Source organism: Hipposideros armiger, unplaced genomic scaffold (assembly GCF_001890085.2).
Source record: "Hipposideros armiger isolate ML-2016 unplaced genomic scaffold, ASM189008v1 scaffold_76, whole genome shotgun sequence".
Taxonomy (NCBI): Eukaryota; Metazoa; Chordata; class Mammalia; order Chiroptera; family Hipposideridae; genus Hipposideros; species Hipposideros armiger.
This window is the reverse complement of record NW_017731426.1, coordinates 2,559,710-2,577,391: the sequence shown is the minus strand read 5'-3', so window position 1 is coordinate 2,577,391 and position 17,682 is coordinate 2,559,710. Positions and strand designations below refer to the sequence as shown.

At 41.0% G+C, this 17,682-nt stretch overlaps 1 protein-coding gene across 1 annotated transcript in view; it reads left to right on the top strand.

Moving 5' to 3' along the window:
* The window catches only part of GUCY2C (guanylate cyclase 2C), a 68,549-nt gene extending 53,521 nt beyond the window's left edge, over positions 1-15,028 (top strand). Inside the window, exons 17-23 of the mRNA XM_019643276.1 lie at positions 604-762; positions 4,446-4,638; positions 7,076-7,250; positions 10,125-10,223; positions 11,658-11,752; positions 13,349-13,425; positions 14,518-15,028. Coding sequence (XP_019498821.1) covers positions 604-762; positions 4,446-4,638; positions 7,076-7,250; positions 10,125-10,223; positions 11,658-11,752; positions 13,349-13,425; positions 14,518-14,692 — 973 coding nt within the window. The 3' untranslated portion in view covers positions 14,693-15,028. The remainder of the gene's footprint in view (positions 1-603; positions 763-4,445; positions 4,639-7,075; positions 7,251-10,124; positions 10,224-11,657; positions 11,753-13,348; positions 13,426-14,517) is intronic.
* Positions 15,029-17,682: the final 2,654 nt, after the last annotated feature.

Below are 17,682 nucleotides of genomic sequence, written 5' to 3'. Positions count from 1 at the left end.
AAAAATTTTAAATGAGATTATAATTTTTTCTGTTTTATGAACTGATTTTTTTCACTGAGTGATATAGAGATAGTATCTTTCTGTGTGTTTGTTCTAATTCATATTTAATGATATATTACTATTCCATTGGGTTGTATCATAATATTTTCACTGCTTTTTTGTAACGCATTTAGATTATTTTCAAATGTTTGCTGTTGTAAAGAACGCTGTGGCTTTCTTTGTAGTCAACTTTCAGCACATTTATGATTGTTTCCTTAGGATAATTCTTAGAAGTAGAGTTGATGGGCTGACTGGTATGTGTATTCTCAAAGCTTATGACAGATTTTTCCAGATTGCCCTCCAGGAAGGTTGTACTGTATATTCTTTCCTCCTTCTTACCTATATTGATTGTCATTTTGCTAACATTTGTTTCTCTCTTTTTTTTTTCATTAATCTTATTTCTATTTCTTTGATCTTGCCTGAGATTGAATTGTTTTTTGTTATGTTTTCAGCCATTTTTATTTTTTCATTAATTATCTGTTTATCATATTTGCCTGCTGCTTTAATGGATGTTCATGTGTCCTTAACAACGTGGAAGGGCTCTTTATTTATTTCTACCTACAGACTTTTTCATGACCAGAAAAGTGAAAGTTATATGGATACCTTGATCCGGCGTCTACAGCTGTATTCCCGAAACCTGGAACATCTGGTGGAGGAAAGGACGCAGCTGTACAAGGCAGAGAGGGACAGAGCTGACAGGCTGAACTTTATGTTGCTGCCAAGGTAAGGCACGTTGTCCTGCTGACGTGCATCCCCACAACTCCGCAGCTCTGCCTCATACCCTGAGAGCGTAAGGCTTCGGCGTATTTGTCTAGCATTGTTTTTCTTTGTATCTATTTGGCACTGTTCCTTTTGGCATATTCTTTAACAGATTGAGTTTTAAAATGCAGATACCTTGCTAAGCCTTGTTCTGGTTTGCACTGTAAATACCCAGAAAGGAAAGGTTATTTTTAAATGGCCAAGTAGTGCCACAGAAGGAGCTTGGGCTGTGGAGTTAGAACCACCTGGATTACAACATCCCTGTGCCGCTTTTACTGTCTGGGACCTTCGGCAGGTCACTGTCTCTCCTCAGGCTCAAAATGGAAATTAAAGTTTTCCTAGGAATCTATGAGCTATAAGGTACTTTCAGGCACTAAGCGTTAGTTTCTTTGCTTTCTTCTTTCTACCTCAAAGTGGAAGCCAAATTATAAGAAGTAGAGTCTTCTTTAGTGGAGGAAGTGAGGCCACACATCAGACTCTCATCTCAGAGGCACATTATAGGCTGACATCCATTTTGTGAAACAATGTAACAGTCACGACAGAAGAGAAGGAAGTAAAGGGGAAATCCCCAAACAGTTTAAAGTTTGGTTAAGTGTTGGTACTCGGGTAATAACTAAGAAACGTTAAGATAAGCAATAAATTAAAATGTGAAGAGCTAGGAAATAGGCGTAGGCCAAGGCGCCCACAACTGTCACAAGAGAAAAGTAATATTCTCTTCCCGTTGAAGTATAATCAACTGTCCTATTAGATTAAGGATAGGCTGGGCAGGCTAGCATTTGATGAAATCATGGAAATTGAGGTCAGCCAGGCCTGACCTTAAGTCATGGTTCTACCACCTACTACAGATCTGCAGCCTTCGGCAAGTTACCTAAATGCCCCAAGCCTCAGTTTCCCATCTGCCTCACAGGCTGGCTCCAAGAATCCCCTGAAATTATGTGCAAGATATAAGGTACTGAGCACAGTGCCTAGAACGTCCATGGTTGCTATTATTATACACAGTAGCTATGACTTTTATATATGACTTGTATTAGTTCTTATTTTATTTGTTCCCATGCTTAATTTAGACTATCGGCTCTACATTAGCAAAGGAGTGATTCTGAGATTGTATGAGCTGTTTTCTAAATAAAGAAATAGTTTCTCTTCTACAAGTCTGAATGAAGAGGTAAGAGTTAATGCACATGCTCTGTTGAGCCACTCAGGCCTCAAGAGAGCCTAATGTAGCACCCATGCGCCCTAGGAGAATTTAGGAATAGCCTGGGAATCATATTTCCTTGGAATAGGCTGGAACCCTATTAGGCAATTTCTGTCAACACTCCATAAATGTTAGTTACATAATGCATAATTCCTTGTCTGGCCTTTAATGCTGAGTTGTGACAAAAGCAATAACCTGATTATCTGGCTGACTTCTCAGGGTGTCATCAGCAGTGGGTTTAACTAAGAACGTACTCACATGATTTCAAACAGATGGCTCACCACCCAGCATTTCTTTTCTTCCCTTTGGTTCAGTGGCCACTAGATGGCAGATGTTTTTCTTGGATTGCCCTAGGTTACAGAACACAAACCTCTTCGATGGCTGCAATGCACCGTGACTCGAGTGCAACTCACTTTGATAATCTATGTAAAAATTCTTTGTATTTACAAAAGAAAACTAAAACGTACCTGAGCAATAACTAGGAGAATCAAAAGGCGACATTGAGAGCAAAATTATTGATAAAGTTAAGACTGCATGTAGGAACCAGATATTATTTAAACACTTATTTGAACAGTTCTACTTGGGATTTTTTCAACAGGTTAAAATAGAAGTTTTTCCTTCTTGGGAAGACCTTGTAAGACATCTGGTCTGTACACTAATTCTGTCTGTATCAGCAACAACCTGTTATGAAAACTCACTATGTTAAGTTATAGCCCTTCCTTCTCTCTCTGGGTAATGCACTATTTTCCAAGCTCATAGGACTTTTCAGATATAATTAATAAAATTAAGGGTAAAGATGGTGAAATACCCCATTTTATCATTACATCTATGTAGTCTCCAAAATACTCTGCACCCTTAGACTGGGTGTGTCACAACTACCACCCCAGAAGTGCCCCTGCCAATCCAAACAGCCACACCAAAGGGCTGGTTTACAAAGGTCCTGAGTTCCATCATTGCACCAGTTGAAAAGACTTCTTCCTCCATGCTGTGGAGGTTCTCTAAATGGGTATTGTGAATTGTGAATTTTTGTGGTTGATTGGCTGTTTTGAGGGAGAATGCTAGACATTCTCCCTTCACCAGAGCCGGCATGCCTCCAGATTGTCCCTCTCCCCCAGACTATCCAAGGATTGGATTGTGGGGAGAATGAGGTGCAATAAAAGCCCCAAGGGCTGGACGTTGCTGAGTTCGAGGACTGGCTCTGCTCTTGGTGACTGTGGGACCTTGTGGGACTTGCTTTTTTTTTTTAGCTGAGCCATCCTGCCACCTGTTGGCAGCTCAGTGGCAGCTCAGCTCGAACCGCTGTTGCTCAGAGCTCACACTCTTGAGCGAGCTCTTAACCAACTGAGCCACTCGGCTGTCCCTGGGGCTTTCTTTTAAGCCTCAACTTCCTCTTCTGTCAAAATGAAGGATCTACTCTCAGTGACCTCTGGCACCTCCCAGCTTCCAGGTTCTGTTTCCAGTAGTTCCATACTCAGGCCCTTTACACAGTGTCCCAAGGGCAGAAAAATGGAGCATGCTGTCTCAAGTCAGCACCCACCTCATTTTTTTTCAATGGAAAGGCAACTTGGCACATAAAGGAAAATGGAGTTCTTTCTTGTGGTTCTCTCTTAATTCTGAGTCTGATATACTGCTCTTTATTTCTCTTCAACACACATATTCTAAATTGCTTCATTTGACTTCTTCAGTTTTAGCATAATTTTAACTTGTTTACATGGTAATTGACATTGCTTTTCTTAGGGACCCAATTCTGGTTCAAAGTATATAAAATAAATTATGGTTCAGATTATATCAAAATTAATTTTTATTTTATTTATTTTTTTAGCTGAGCCATCCTACCACCTTTTGGCAGCTCAGCGGCAGCTCAGCTTGGGCCGGGCATTGAACCGCTGTTGCTCAGAGCTCAAACTCTTGAGTGAGCTCTTAACCAACTGAGCCACTCGGCCAGCCCTCAAAATTAATTTTTAAATGTATATTCCTTCATTGTGGTAATAAACAGTGCCATGTTAAATATGTCAGGAGGTAAAACTATTGACCCTGATGAGAAAATATCTGATAGTTATTGTCATTCAAGCTCTTACATTAATGACACACTCTCCTCAGTTTCTAGATATAGAGCTATAACTAAAAGAAACTGACTGTCAACAGAGAGGTAAAAAGTGGGCAAGTGTGTATATGTATTAGGGTTATATGTATGTGTGTATTAGGGTCAATAGTCAATTACTAATTTAATGCTGAACCTGCCTATAATCGTGTGAGTTCAAATACATATATGTGTATCTATGTAATATGTTCATATATACGGTATATGCAACTTATCTTTGCTTCCTAGCCACCCAGTTCACTGGAAATTCCAAACTGTAGAATTCCTGGTGGGCAATTACTTCTGTCTCAAAGATTTATATCAGAGAAGAAAAAATGTTCTGTAGCTGAAGGCATTTTGTTTCTTTCCATCTAGGCTAGTAGTGAAGTCTCTGAAGGAGAAAGGCGTTGTGGAGCCTGAACTATATGAGGAAGTTACAATCTACTTCAGTGACATTGTAGGTTTCACCACTATCTGCAAATACAGCACCCCCATGGAAGTGGTGGACATGCTCAATGACATCTATAAGAGTTTTGACCACATTCTTGATCATCATGATGTGTACAAGGTAACCACTTTATCTAACAGGCTGAAATGATCGTATGGCCCCAGGTCAGCAGAGCTGGAATTGGTTCTTCCTGTTATTGCTCAGGTCTTGTCCTCTGAATTTAAGATTTAATGAGTTGGTGATGGAATCTGAGCTAAAAGTGAAGGGAAGTAGGAGAATAAGCAGGGCCATAAGTCAAAATGTCCATGTGATTTTAAGAAGCAGCATGAAAGAAACAACAAAGTTGAGCAGGAATGAATTTGGGGTACTAAATTTAGAGAAAATGGCATAAGCTCAAATCACCTTCAAGCAATGGATTGTGTTTAGGCTGATTGCAAATGAAGCAGAGAAGACACCGGAGTTATAGTAAGTAGAATAGGAATATCTTACTATTTTTGTTGTAGTTGTTGAAATAACAACCATTATTCAAAGAAAACCAAAAAAGAACAGGGAGAACATTCTGTAAGCTCATAACTGGATCTATTGCCTGACTGAAGTGCTGATCTGCTCCAGACTAATAATGTCTAAGTCAGAAGAGTAAAGCAGAGTTGAACTCCTACATGTTGAACTCCTACATGTATGGAACAAGTAACTTTAGAAATGGAGCCCTTCAGATCGGCCAAGTGGCATGTTGATTAAGAGTTGGCTTGGGACGTCAGCTCTGAGCAGCAGGGCCCCAGTTCGGGTCCCACATGAGGGCCAGTGACGCTGTGCCCTCTACAGCTAAGATGGTGAACAACAGCTCAACCTGAAATGAGCTGCTGTGAGCCGCTGTGAGCAGCTGTCCAATGGCCAGCAAGCGACTGCCTCACCCGGGAAGAGCGCAATGATAATACCAACATGGGCCAGTGAAGCGACATCCTCCACAACTAGACTCCCTCACTAGTGCTGGGCCTACAACCTCCCCACAAGAACACCCTGACAACACCACAGTCAGCCATGGCCCGTGGCCTGCAGGTTCCCAAAAACTGCCCAAGAGCCACTGAGGCACAGGTCTTAGGTTACCACCCACCAGCAAACGTTTCCAGGGCTACCACGGGCAGTTTGCCCACAGCAAAAAGGCTTCTGCAGCCTGTGGGGTGGGGCCAGCAGCCCAGCAGTCATGAATGTCCCAGGTGATGTACACCAGTTGTGCAGAGGGGTGGGGACCCAGGGTTTCACCAAGGCAGTGCACACACACAGATTTTACCAGACCAATGCAGTCCCAGGTCCCAGACTTGGCCCTTTGGGGGAGGGCTTAACACTGAAAAGATGGCGCTCTTCTACAGGTCACACGTGTCAGGCTCCACACAGGGACAACAATGGTTCCTATCCCTTCAGTTTCTTCTCTGAAGCCACACAACTCAGTCCTTCCCCACATATTCCTGGGCCTCCCGAGCTNCGCAATGATAATACCAACATGGGCCAGTGAAGCGACATCCTCCACAACTAGACTGAAGAACAAAGGACAGCAACTTGTCTGTTCCCCTTCCCCGATTCCCTAATGCTGTTCCTCTCCCCCAATTCCCCAATAAATCTTAAAAAAAAGAAATAGAGCCCTTCATTAAAATCCCAATTTTCCCCTTAACCATGTGATATATTTAAAATATATTTAATTTCCTCAAGTCTCAATTTACCTATCTGTAAAATGGGATGATAATAATAACCTAACTCAATGGGTTATTAAGATTATTGAGATAAACAATATGCCTGAAACACTGTACCCTTAAGGAAAGTTTACAGGTAACTCATATAACACTCTGTCATGTGGTTATTACTCACAGAGGGGACTTCCTTTTTCGTGTTTGTCTTAGCCCAGTCCTTACCCTAAGTAGGTCAGAAAGCCATGGTAACAACAGTTTTTATTGGATAGAAAATGATTGTGCGTTTTAGAGATAGTTGGCAAAAAGAAGTTAACTAACCAATAAATGTGAACTATGCATACGATTATGAAAATAAAATTAAAAGGGAGGACATTTATCAAAGAATAATATTTATAGAATACTGTTAATATAAAAATACTACGTATTACAAGAAAAGTGTTTTTGTATGTATCACCATACTATAAAAATGTGTATTATATATCTTGGAGGAACCTACAATTATTTTTTTCAAATAGTATGTGAAAAATGATAAATGCTAAAAATGACTTTTCTGGTAATTAAAGGTATCTCTAAAATTATATAAAACTAGCTAGATTATTTAAACATTCACAGGATTGTCACCACATCTGGATGATTTACATTATTATGAAGTACTTTCACATGGTGAAAATCCTTTATAGCTGTTTTATCATCCATTTAACTAGACTATAAAAACCCTGAAGAAATTAGCATGGAACTGGTCTTTAACTGGTCCCAGAAAAAGTGTACAGGGCTATGCTCATACTACATTCTGAAAAACTTTTGTATTTGATGTGTGTTTAATTGCTTGTGCCTTTTGAAGGGACAGATTCACTGATGAGAAACTATTTCCACAGGTGGAAACCATTGGTGACGCCTACATGGTAGCTAGTGGTTTACCTAAGAGAAATGGCAATCGGCATGCAATAGACATTGCCAAGATGGCCTTGGATATCCTCAGCTTCATGGGGACCTTCGAGCTGGAACATCTTCCTGGCCTACCAATATGGATTCGCATTGGAGTTCACTCTGGTATGGAGTTCGGCCTTGTGGCAAATGGGAATCCTTGGTTCTGTGCACCAATTAAATCAGAACGGATAAAGGGTCTTCAGATGTGACTGGTTTTCACATGAGGTTTACTCTTGAATCTCTCTGCCAAAAATGAGGTCTCATTACATATCCTGACATAATTAGACCCAGTCCCAAGAAAGTTCTAGAAAACAACATTTTTTATAGCAACTTTGACCCCTGAAATGATAAACACCAAACATATAATGAAATAACAAGCTCCAGATTTCCTATTTAAATCACTGTATTTACTGTTTCATTTATCTTTTCCCCATTCCCTCCTTCTCCTCCATCCCCAACTTGTGTAATTTTTTTCCACTAAAATATGATAGTGTCTTAAATAGATTAGATTATCTACAGGGGGTGGGGAGAATAGCTATAATTCCTATAATAAATGGGCATTTATATTTCTCCCCACCCACTCATGTGACCCAGGGAAAGTATCTGGGTCACTTCAAAAATTGTAACAGTTACCCAGCTTGAATGTAGGGATTTGAGACGATGTGTCATAGAGTTGGAGAGGAGCCCATAAATCCTCTAAATTAATCCTATCTTTTAGGTTCTAAGGTAAGTAATAATATAGCCACTTTTAGAATAATCCCAGGATTCCCTGAAAACACTATTTCCAAAGTCAACTCGCTCCATTATTGAATAGTTGTAATTGTTAGACAGCCTTTCCCTGTGTTAAATGAAATCACATCTTCCTATAATTTCTTGGCATTGCTCCTTTTTCTGCCACCTGAGCCTCACAGAAGACCCAGAGTACAGAAAACCCAGTAGATCACTCCAGGCTTGTGGCAAGGACCAGACAACTACATTTGCAAAAGTCATCTGTATCCACAAGTGCCTAGCACAGAGCCTGGAGCTAAATATTTATTTGAGTAATGAACCAGTGAGATTCTCTAAGTGACAGTAACTAGAAGTTAAAAACTGGGCCACATCTTTGACAGCCAGGAACATAGCTGTGGACTGTCCCGATCATGTCCACAGCCAAATGTCACTGATGTTTCCATACATATATGCGGGAGCTTCTGAGCATCTCCCTAGTCAGCACACTGCCCCTCTTCTGATTCATCACAAATTACCAGGCCTGGAGGAAGGGACAGCAGCAGATCTGACTGAGCCAAATTAGGGAGAATGGAGCTCTGGGGTCCTGGCCTGGTCTCCTTTCCCCTGTGAACCTACTCAGTGCCTGGGCTGACCAACATGGCCCAGGCACTACCATCCTGGACTGGAAAGAGAATAGATATTAGGCACACATACCTGATATCTATGTATTAACTTAGGGTTTAGCCCTAAGAAATTAAAAAGTTGTTGTTAAATACTAATCGTTGAAAATGAGACATAATATCTGCAGGATTTTCCACTTCTAGGCCCTTCCCAGCTTTATCACTCCGTTTTTGAAGTGAAGAGTCACTTGTGATTAGACCTAAGGCACAGATCAGAGGTCTTCTGATCAAGTAGCTGCCTCTACTGCACCTTCCCTTCTGTAGATTTTTCCTGCTTTTGTTTTTCAATTGTTTCTTTTTTTTTTGGTATTGTTTTGCATCGAACCTAACAGGGAAAGGCTCAGCACTCAGGAGAACATCCCCTATTTTGATTTTTTGTGTGTTCATAAACACAGAATATTTGCAGGATAAATCTATAAAGAAACTCATATAGGGCCGGCCGAGTGGTGTGTTGGTTGAGAGTTGGCTTGGGAGCACCAGCTCTGAGCAGTAGGGCCCTGGTTCAATCCCACATGAGGGCTAGTGATGCTACGCCCTCTACAGCTGGGGTGGTGAACAACAGCTCAACCTGGAGCTGGGCTGCGGTGAGTCACCGGCAGTAGACTACAGCCCCTGCTGCAGTGGGCTGCCATGAGATGCTGTGAGTGGCCGTCCAATGGCCGGTGACCGATCTGCCTCACCTGGGAAGAGCACAATGATAATACTAACATGGGCCAGTGAGGCAACGGCCTCCACAACCAGACTGAGGAGCAGAAGGACAGCAACTTGTCTATTCCCCTCCCCCAATTCCCCAATAAACTCTTAAAAAAAAAAAACTCATATGGATCAAAACCCAATCAACCAACTAGAAAATCAGTAGTTACCTCTATCCAAAACCGGTTTTGTACTTTCCAAGTTAATCTTTGACTTCTAAAATCTTTATTCCTTCTCCTTGCATTTAGTCATTCCACACAAATATTTGATTAAATAACCTTTTCTCCCTACCTCATATGCCACAGTGCACAGTTTCACTTTGGCTTTTGTTCTTCCTGTTACAATGTCCTTGTGCCACAGGCTCCCCCATCCCACTGCATTCAATGGTGCATGGTGCTCAGGGAAGATTATGTCAAGTCCTTGTCTTCTGGGCTTTCATCATGGTGCCACCAATCTCAGAAATGCTACTCAGACTAAAATAAAATTAAATAAAACAAATCTGACCATTGAGCCTTCAAGTGTACTGTGCCGACCAACAGTTCAGAGCTCAGGGCTGTGTGGCTCAACACAGTAAGCAAGCAGTGGGGTAGGTTTCATCCTCCCTGAGAGCTACTATTTAAAAATATTAGGAAGGACGTCCCACCTTTGCAGCCTGGACCCCTGATGCCTTCTTGGTTTGTGCAAGTGTATTTTCTGTGCTAGAGCAAAATACTTTCTGAAAGCGTGCATCAAATAAGGATGCTCCCCTCACCGAATATATTCATTTAAAGCAAAAATCAAAGCTCACTTTTTACACCATCGGACACTTCTCCATAAAATGAAGTTTTCATCATTGTGACCGGAGAAGAGGCTGACCCACCTTAACTCCGCTCTGCGATTTCCATTGCCTCTACTTCCTGCTTTCTGTCCGTTTCAGGTCCCTGTGCTGCTGGAGTTGTGGGGATCAAGATGCCTCGGTATTGCCTATTTGGAGATACTGTCAACACAGCCTCTAGGATGGAATCCACTGGCCTCCGTAAGAAGGGAGATTGCTTTTCTTAGAGGAAAAAGATAGTGTCTTCCAGCAGAAGGGATCTGTAGAGTAAAATGCATAAGTGCCTGTGAGATCAGGGAATGATCTTCACATTGACTGAATGTGAGCCCGTGTCAATGCAATCCTTGCTACATTTGCTTTTGTTGTTCCTGTTTACTGATCATTATTTCATTCTTCCTTTGTGGCTCAGTTTAGACTGCTTCTATTAGTTTGGGTTCATTTGCAATGCATGCAGGCATACTCTACCTGGAATAGTCATGAAATTTAGCATAGATCCATGTAAGTTAAAAAATATTCAGTGGTCATAGTATGGAACATACGCCCTGGTTCACTTTCCTATATTATTTGGTTTCCCTGGGAATTGGTTCTAGTAAAGAAAAATATAAGTAGTTTTTATATGCAAAAATTGCCTTTGCCTGGCAAGGTGGAGGTATTGTGTGCTACCTGTAGTAATACCCAGTAAATATTGATGACAGTGATACCAGCAGAAACATTCTAGCAAGAATGAAAGCATTGGTAGATGTGGGTGGGGCTTACAAAAACACAGGTGGTAGAATGGCATTTTGGCAGTCTGCTGACAACCTGATTCTAGTTTATACTGAAAAATCATGATGTAAAGGAAAGAATAAGGTTGGGGCCAGACAGACTTAAAAATCATTACTATGTAAATCAGTGTCTGTGTAAGCTAGAGGGGAAGTTACCTCATTTTTAGGCATCAAAAGTTAAAGATATAAATTGAGGATGGGGTGCCAACCTTACTGGAAGGTTTCTGGAGGGCTTTGAGGTGATATATGTTAAGCATTTAGCAATCCTCTGATACATGGTAGGCATACAATATGGGGTTGCCATTATTCTTACTATTGTTATTGTCAGTGGCATCCAAAACAGGAAAAGTAATATACAGCAGTGGACATAGGAATGGGAACATACCCTCACCACTTATTTGTGAGAAGGATAAGAGTGTCCCAGAAGAGTAAAATTTGAGAAAACCAAGACTCAAAACCTCTCTCCTGAATCTTCACCCTGCTGCCAACACTTAGGCTATTTATTGGAACTTTTTACACGGGGACCCAAAACCAAATTCCAACTCTTGAGCTCAGCACTACAAGCTAAATCCAAAACCAGACCCAAAAGGCTACCTGTTTGAGCTGGAATGAGAATTTGTGGAGCAAAACCTGGGAAGTCCCATCACTCAGGACCCTGAAACACAGTGCCAGACCCTCTTTCTTCCCATGAGTGATAACACTTCGTAAAACACGGATTGTACTTTCAAGTGTTCTTTCACTAAAATATCTAAGCTGTCAAGAACACCTGAAATAAATGTCCTGAGTCAAAGGGAAACAAATGTGACCATAGAGTAGATTTCAAAATGAATGAGATTTTCATTGATCTAATGATCTAAATTTGCATTTCCAGCCTTGAGAATTCATGTGAGCGGCTCCACGATAGCAATCCTGAAGAGAACTGAGTGCCAGTTCCTGTATGAAGTGAGAGGAGAAACATACTTAAAGGTAAGGGATTCACAGGGACAGTACCCAGAAAAAGCACTCAGCGACACAGGTGGGCCACCTCCTTTGAGACTGGATACCCAGCAGTCAAGTCATGTGAGGAGCGTGAGGTGGAGAATCCTTTTCTGTACTCCCCACATTGTATCACCCACCATCCCGCGATGATCTCCCACTGTCCCCTGGAGGACAAGCCACCACTGAAGAATATGAACTCAGAACTTTCCTTTACTTCAAAGAGCCCTTTTGATATTTTGAACTATGACTACTATGTTACAAAATGCTGCCACCATTTCTTCCACGTTTTGTCCCCAATTCCTCCTCCATACCCGAGAGCTACATCTGGTCCAGGACTAACTTCAGTCAAACTCCCCATCACCTTACATCCTTGCTCTTACTGCAAGATGCTGCCATCCTCTTAAGACCACCTCTCTTGCTGGTTGCTTTATCATTCTGAAGCTCTGGACCAGAAAAATCACAAGGTGTGGCCCCAGGCTTCTGACTCAGCATCATCTGGTGCTTGTTAAAAGGCAGACACCTCGACTCTCCACCAGGCCTACTGAGTAAAACTCTGTGAGTGTAGATCAGGAATCTATAGTTTTCACAAGGATTCAAAGTGATTGTTTGAGAATCACTGCTCTAGACTGTCCATGCTATTATTCCTCACATGTAGAACAGCCGCCCTCTAGAGCCACCAAATGCTTTCACTTGGCCCTCAGGCTGCTTTTCAAAAGTCATTACAATCTTTTCACAATTGGTCTGAGCCAACTGTTGACTATAAGATTGTATCTCCAGTAGCCACAGTGCTTCTGGCCTTCATATTGTGATTGCAAGTTGGAAAAGCCTCCTTTTATAGGGTCCTACATCACACTTGCTTTTTCAATCCTCCATAAATACATTTTCTGCACAGAGTATTTCCCCTCAAATAAAAGTAGTTTACGGGTTACTACAGTTCAAACATAACCAAAAAACCCCTGCTATTTTTAAAATGAGTGGTTTTTAAAATATATATATAATCATCAGTCTCCTTTTCAAATACCAGCTCCAGCAAAAACAGGATTTCCAGTAAGTTTCCATTCATTTTATAGCCTCCAGATGGGCTCACCAAATATCACTTAATGAGTGTTTCTTATGATACACATGTGTTTATAATATACACACTTAAGGTGGGGGAACTGTGGCACAGTTTTGTGGCAAACTTTGTGGCAAAAAGAGGTAGAAGAAAAGATGGACAATGAAAACCAGTTGGATTTGTTGGCATAGCAGGACTGTAGGTGAATTCTCTTCCTTTTTAGTGTAAAGTTCTTGGGATGTTTCTATAGTGATATTTTGAAATGTCTTTTGGAAAAAAGGAAAACTCTACTTTGAAGGAAACACGTCTGGTGAATGAGAGCCTTGTTTTTAAAAAGACTCTTGGAAATACAGACCTGTCTAGAGATAATGCAGATCATGTCAGGAGCGTTTGCTGTACTGAAACATAGGCACTGGTGAGAAACGCAGAGGTGGATGTCTCTTGAAAACGGACACTTGTCAGAGCAGTGGGCTAGGGCTGAGCGGTCTCATTGGCCATCGTGTGTACACACACCTTTCTTGTCTCACTAGGGAAGAGGAACTGAGACCACCTACTGGCTGACCGGGGTGAAGGACCAGGAGTACAACCTGCCAACTCCTCCTACTGTGTAAGTGCTGGGTGTGGTGGGGAAGTACAGAGGTGCAGAGGTCTTGGCTTTGTCAGTAGTGCTACATACAGCCAGTTTAATTGTTGGCAAGTGCTTTACCAGTGACAATGATATATTGAGTACGAGGCCAGGGACTACACACACGAGAAGTTAAGAAACCTCCCTTCTCTCGCTGCTAGAAACTGGGTGCTCCAGGCATGCTCAGGAGAAGAGGACAGTTGAGAGCTCACCTCCTGCATGTCTGGTTCCGACAAGAGTAGAGCATGCTGGAGGCAAAGAGGTATTTCCACCCCTGCCTGCAGCTCTCTGCGGCACCACCTGTTGAAAAAGGGAACTCCCTCAGCCCAGGACTACAGTTCTGGTTCTTCCCACAGAGTTTGTGTTCTCCCTGAGATGACGAAGACAAGGTTTCAGTTCTAACTGGCAGCTTTCAGTTCCTCTAAAGGTGACTCAAATGGCCATAGAGCTGTTGCAGTCATTCGTGTGGCTGTTGCTGTGGCTTTTGCTATGGTAGAGAAACCCTGTCTTGCAGACTTCTAGAGCCTGAATCCTGACAGATCGGAAGCCTGTAGAAATGCCAAAATAACCCAGATCTTCCTGGGGGTGGGGGACCGGGTACTGGGCCCCTTACAAGGAGCACCTTAGGTCTATTCCAAACTCTTGAAGCCTTCCATCCATTCTAAGTCCTCCCCAGACAAGATTCACGCTCCTAGGAATGTGTGGGACCAACAAGTATTCAGGGTTGTGTTGCAGGGTCCTTGCGTTGTCCTGGCTTCTGTCCCCTTCCTACAGTGGCATATGTAAACTTAACAGCATTTCCCCATTCTGGCAGCATGGTGTTTCACTTTGAAACTGAAATATAATTTTCTGCTTGAAATATGTTCTGCTTTTTCTACAACTACACAGAGTGGGATGACAGTCTGTTAAACTCATCCAAGGCAAGGTTCATTTTGTATTCTGCGGACTTCCTGTGTTTAGCACAGAGGAAGTCTTCAATAAGTATTTGGTAAACTGAACTGATGGTCTGGAGCTAAGGAATGCTCTGTATGAATGGCTGAGAAGTTCTGTTTTCCCTCTCCACTCACTTTCTAGGGAGAATCAACAGCGTTTGCAAGCTGAATTTTCAGATATGATTGCCAACTCTTTACAGAAAAGACAGGCTGCAGGGATAAGAAACCGAAAACCCACACGGGTAGCCAGCTACAAAAAAGGCTCTCTGGAATACATGCAACTGAACACAACTGACAGTAAGAACACCCATTTTTAAAAACCTAAATGAGGTCAGAGGACTCAGGCAAATAAAGTACAGCTGCACTTAGGCAGCAGTCTCAAGGTTCCTGAACACCTCCATTTCCCTAAGAGCTCAGTGGAATAGAAGAAAACTCAGATGTATTCTACAGAGTCTTGGCTGCCCTGTCTTGAACATGTTTGGAGAATATTCTGGAACATTCTGGAAAAGTAAATTACCTTCTACTCTGGAACATGATCTCAATAGTTGCTCCAGGGAACTTTAAGCTGGGTAAGAAGAAGAATGAATGTACTATCTCGAAGTTGAGAGGAGTTTTTGTTCTTATTTCATTTATTTTGTTTTTGATTTGTTTTGTTTACTGGGTCTTTTTTCTTCTGTATTCATGATAGAATTTTTTAAATTGTCACAATTATATTTTAAATATCTTATCCATTAAATTATATTTAACTCATATTTTTTTTTGCAGAAAAATATGTTATATATAAGTCAGGACTAAAAGTTAAAAGTTTACTGAGTCTGTGTATGTGTTTCTACCTATTCCACCCATTTTCCTGAAGTGCCCCAGCCACCATCTTGTGCTCGCTGAAAAGCTGACTGAATTCCCCCACACGGAAGCAGGGCAAAGCTAGCATTGTTGCTCAGGGCTCAGAACCTTGACATTCAGTATCGCCTGTTGCATATGAGGGGATTTTGTGTCGAACTCTCTACTGTGGGAGCCATGGCCCACAACTGTCTCAGATCTGGGATAAAGTCAAACCCTGTTTACCTGTAAAGACAGTAGTTCTTTAAAGTGCAAATATCCCCTCCCTGCCATCCAGCAGCCATCTCCTGCCCCTGCTTATGGCACCCCAGCATGACTCATTTGCTTGAAATCTATGGGGACATGGCAAAAGTCAACTGGTGTTGCATAGGCTGGAATCAGCAAAGGAAGACAAGCATGTAACATTTCTGGCACTACCTTCAGAACTAAAACAACTGCTTCAAACATATCACGCCTCACCCAGGCCTCTGCCTCGAAAACCACTCTAGCGGTTAAGAAACATGTGTCTTCATCACCTAGAAAAGCAGAAAGTCAAAAAGTAAATTATCTCCTGATTTACAGGCTGAGAACTTAATATACAGTGAGCGTCGTTACTTAGAATCTGGAGTTCTGTAATCTGTGCCTCAGTGTCCACAAGAAGATATTTTGCATGGGGATGAGGTTGTGACATGAAAGTTCTTGGTCATTCATTTAATAAACATATATTAAGCATCTTTTCTTATTCAAGGAACTGGGCTTAATGTTGGAATTATGGAAACATGGTCTCTGCTGAGCTTTGAATTTTACAGGGGAGAGTAAAGAGATAAGTGGGTTTGGGTACAAAGCAACATTCTTAACAACAGGCAAATCCAGCAACTCTAAGACCAACCAGGAAAACTCAAAATCATCTTTAATCCTAAAGAGCATTGATAAAAACAACTTCTCAATTGAAGGCTCATGTTTGTCTTCTATTATAGAATCCAAATGATTGTGAAACATTTCTTGATCTTTGAACAGATGTGTGGCCTCAGCTTGTCCACTTAACAGTGTGGATATATGACACCAGTGACTAAGAATGGGACCCAGGCAAGGGTCAGATTCCTGCACTGCTCTTTTCTAGCTCTGTATTAAGTAATGTTTCTAAGCTCCTGATATTTCATTAGTAAACAATGATTCATAATATGCACCTCAAGGAGTTATTATAAAGATTATTTTTTAAGTGAAACTTGTCAAGCACTGAGCACAGTCTCATTCACACAGTAGGTTCCCAACAAATAACCACTACCTTCCACTTTTTCCCCCTCTCTACTTGCTTTATAAATCAGAAGGAAAGCAGTTCAAACCTGGGACTTCCATGTGCACAAAGTATACATAAGATGATTTATTTTTAACACTTGATTATAGAATTTTTAAGTGTACACAAAAATAGAGGGAATAGCTAATGAATCCCTATATAGTCATCATTAGTTTCAAGAATCATCAATATTTCCCTGCCTTGTTTCATCAATCTTCCACCAATCTTGTTTGTTTTGACATATTATTTTACAGGAAATACCAAATATCGTACCTTTCACCTATAAATACCTCAATATATCTGTCCAACAGAGGATTGATAAGCTTTTTCTGTAAAGGGTCACACAGTAAATATTTTAGGCTTTGCAGGCCAGATTGTCTCCATTGCAAATGCAGTTGACCCTTGGACAACACAGGTTTGAACTGCATAGGTTAATTTTTATATGTGGATTTAAAAAAATAAATATATTGGGAATTTTTTGGGAAATTTCGTTATTACCATGAAGCAATCATATCGATTACACTAGGCTATCATAAAGCAATCATATTGCTGCTTCTTTGTTATCAATGCCTGAATGGTTATACCTATAAATAAATATGAATTTCTTTTTCACATTATCTTTTTATTTTTTATGTCTAGTATTAGTAATACATATAACATCCACAGTGTTATGTATCATGTAAAACAACATCGATGTAGGTATTGACTGACAGATGATTCATCATGTAACCAGATAATGGAAACTTAGGGTATCTGTAAATGTATTTTCTCAAAAAAGGTGAGAACTTATTACCCTATAATAAATGTTAAATGAAGTTCTTCAGACAGGATGAATATGACACCAGATCGAAACTTGGATCTTCACAAAGAAATGAGGGGTGCTGGAAATATAATGTATAGGATATAATGAATTTTTTCCTATTTTTAATTATTTTAAGACAACTCGCGTTTACCTTCTTGTTTTAGGCTTCCTGTTGGATAGCACAAATTTAGAAAATTAGAGCTTTGTTTTGGTCTGTCATCTCTGAAAAGCAACTCAGTATTTTGTTGAACAGGATAGGGCCATTTTGAGCTGGTTCTGCAGTTACATGTGGGGAGGGCAGATTTCCCTGTGAAACCTGGCTAGGTACTGCCTCTGTAATTTCCTTTCATCAGGGCTACAAATTGCACATAGGTTTTTAACCAAAGGCCAAC